The 1,280-nt window shown below is 31.0% G+C and overlaps 1 protein-coding gene across 2 annotated transcripts; it reads right to left on the bottom strand.

The window, feature by feature from the left end:
* Positions 1 to 277: 277 nt before the first annotated feature.
* Positions 278 to 1,035, bottom strand: LOC127107284 (uncharacterized). Of its 2 annotated transcripts, none has more exons than XM_051044579.1 (2): positions 716 to 1,035; positions 278 to 634 (listed from the first exon to the last, which is right to left on the bottom strand). In XM_051044579.1, exons 1-2 carry the CDS (start codon positions 994 to 996, stop codon positions 487 to 489), a joined length of 429 nt encoding a protein of 142 aa, XP_050900536.1. In that variant the 5' UTR covers positions 997 to 1,035; the 3' UTR covers positions 278 to 486. The 2 variants fall into 2 exon arrangements, with proteins under 2 accessions (XP_050900536.1, XP_050900535.1); XM_051044578.1 differs by having other exon boundaries at positions 278 to 640; positions 716 to 1,031.
* Between the last annotated feature and the right edge of the window lie 245 nt (positions 1,036 to 1,280).

The following is a 1,280-nucleotide window of genomic DNA, read 5'->3' as shown; positions in this document are numbered from 1 at the left end:
CATCTTATATTTGTTTTTATTTTTTGTTTTTATTTGTACGTGTTTCAAAGATTATTTTAGTTTTTTTTTGTTTTTGTTTGATCAACCGCCATTGAATTTCCATAGTTTGATTTCATTGTTTAAAACATGATATGTGACTTAGGTTTTAATTGATCAAGCTTGCATGAAGTATAAACATTTGTTTTTCAAAATTCTTGAATACATGGATTTATTGCATTTTTAAAATATGCTATTCCTTAAAGTTAATCAACCATTTATTTTGATTTGAAAGCCACTATAATAAGAGGAAACATAACTAAGAAAGAAATGTGTATACAGTATACTCGTCATTCATCATTCAAGGTTGTGAATAATCCTAGCTTGTGATATGAAGCTTTGCACAAGATTACCCACTTCATAAAACACTAAACAAATACTTCTACTAAAAAAACAAAACAAAAAACAAGACAAAACAAAAAAAAATAAAGCAGTTTTATTAAAATAGATTCAAAGCTCTTTCTCTTCCTTCCTATCATGAGACAAACTCCTCTTGACCTTTTCTGCGGCTGATTTTGCAACTTCCTCCAAAGTTGCTTTGCTTCTTCCTATGCTTTTCGAAAATGCTTCTGAAACTTCTTGATCCTCACCTCCTTTTCTGAAACTTCAAAAATAAAAACAATACTCATTCATACTTACTCTACAAATCAAATTATTCATCAAGGTAGTAGCTACTTACTCTATATTTGGAGGAAAGAAATAAGCATAACTGTTATTTACAATAGCCTTAACCATATGCAAATACTGTCCAACACTTGTAGGGAAAATTGATGTATACATAGAATAAGCTCTTCTAAATTTCTCCCATACCCAAAAACTTGATTTCTTGCTCTCATCTTCATCATCATAAGAAGCTCTATTAGTATTAGCATTGGCTATAGAGAAGGTGAAGAATCCTAACACCAACAACACCAAAACGACAACACTTGTACCACGGTTTTTATCCATAGAGTATAACATTATTATCCTCTACATTTAGTTAATGTTATTGATGTTGTGAAGTATAAGTACTTAATTGGGTAGGGTATGATGTTAGACACTTGATCCACACGTTGGACACGTGCCTTTTATTTTTTTCTACACGTTTCACTTTTCCATTTCTCTACTATATATGCTGCACCGATATGTGGATCAGTTTGGAACACTCATTTTTTAGTAGTTGAAGGAAGGCACGTGTATGTCGTAGAACCTTGCTTCATTTTAAATGTCAAAAAGAGAATCAATACAAGATAATCATGGGATTA

Source organism: Lathyrus oleraceus, chromosome 7 (assembly GCF_024323335.1).
Source record: "Lathyrus oleraceus cultivar Zhongwan6 chromosome 7, CAAS_Psat_ZW6_1.0, whole genome shotgun sequence".
In the NCBI taxonomy this organism is placed as follows: domain Eukaryota; kingdom Viridiplantae; phylum Streptophyta; class Magnoliopsida; order Fabales; family Fabaceae; genus Lathyrus; species Lathyrus oleraceus.
This window is presented reverse-complemented; position numbering and strand designations above follow the sequence as displayed.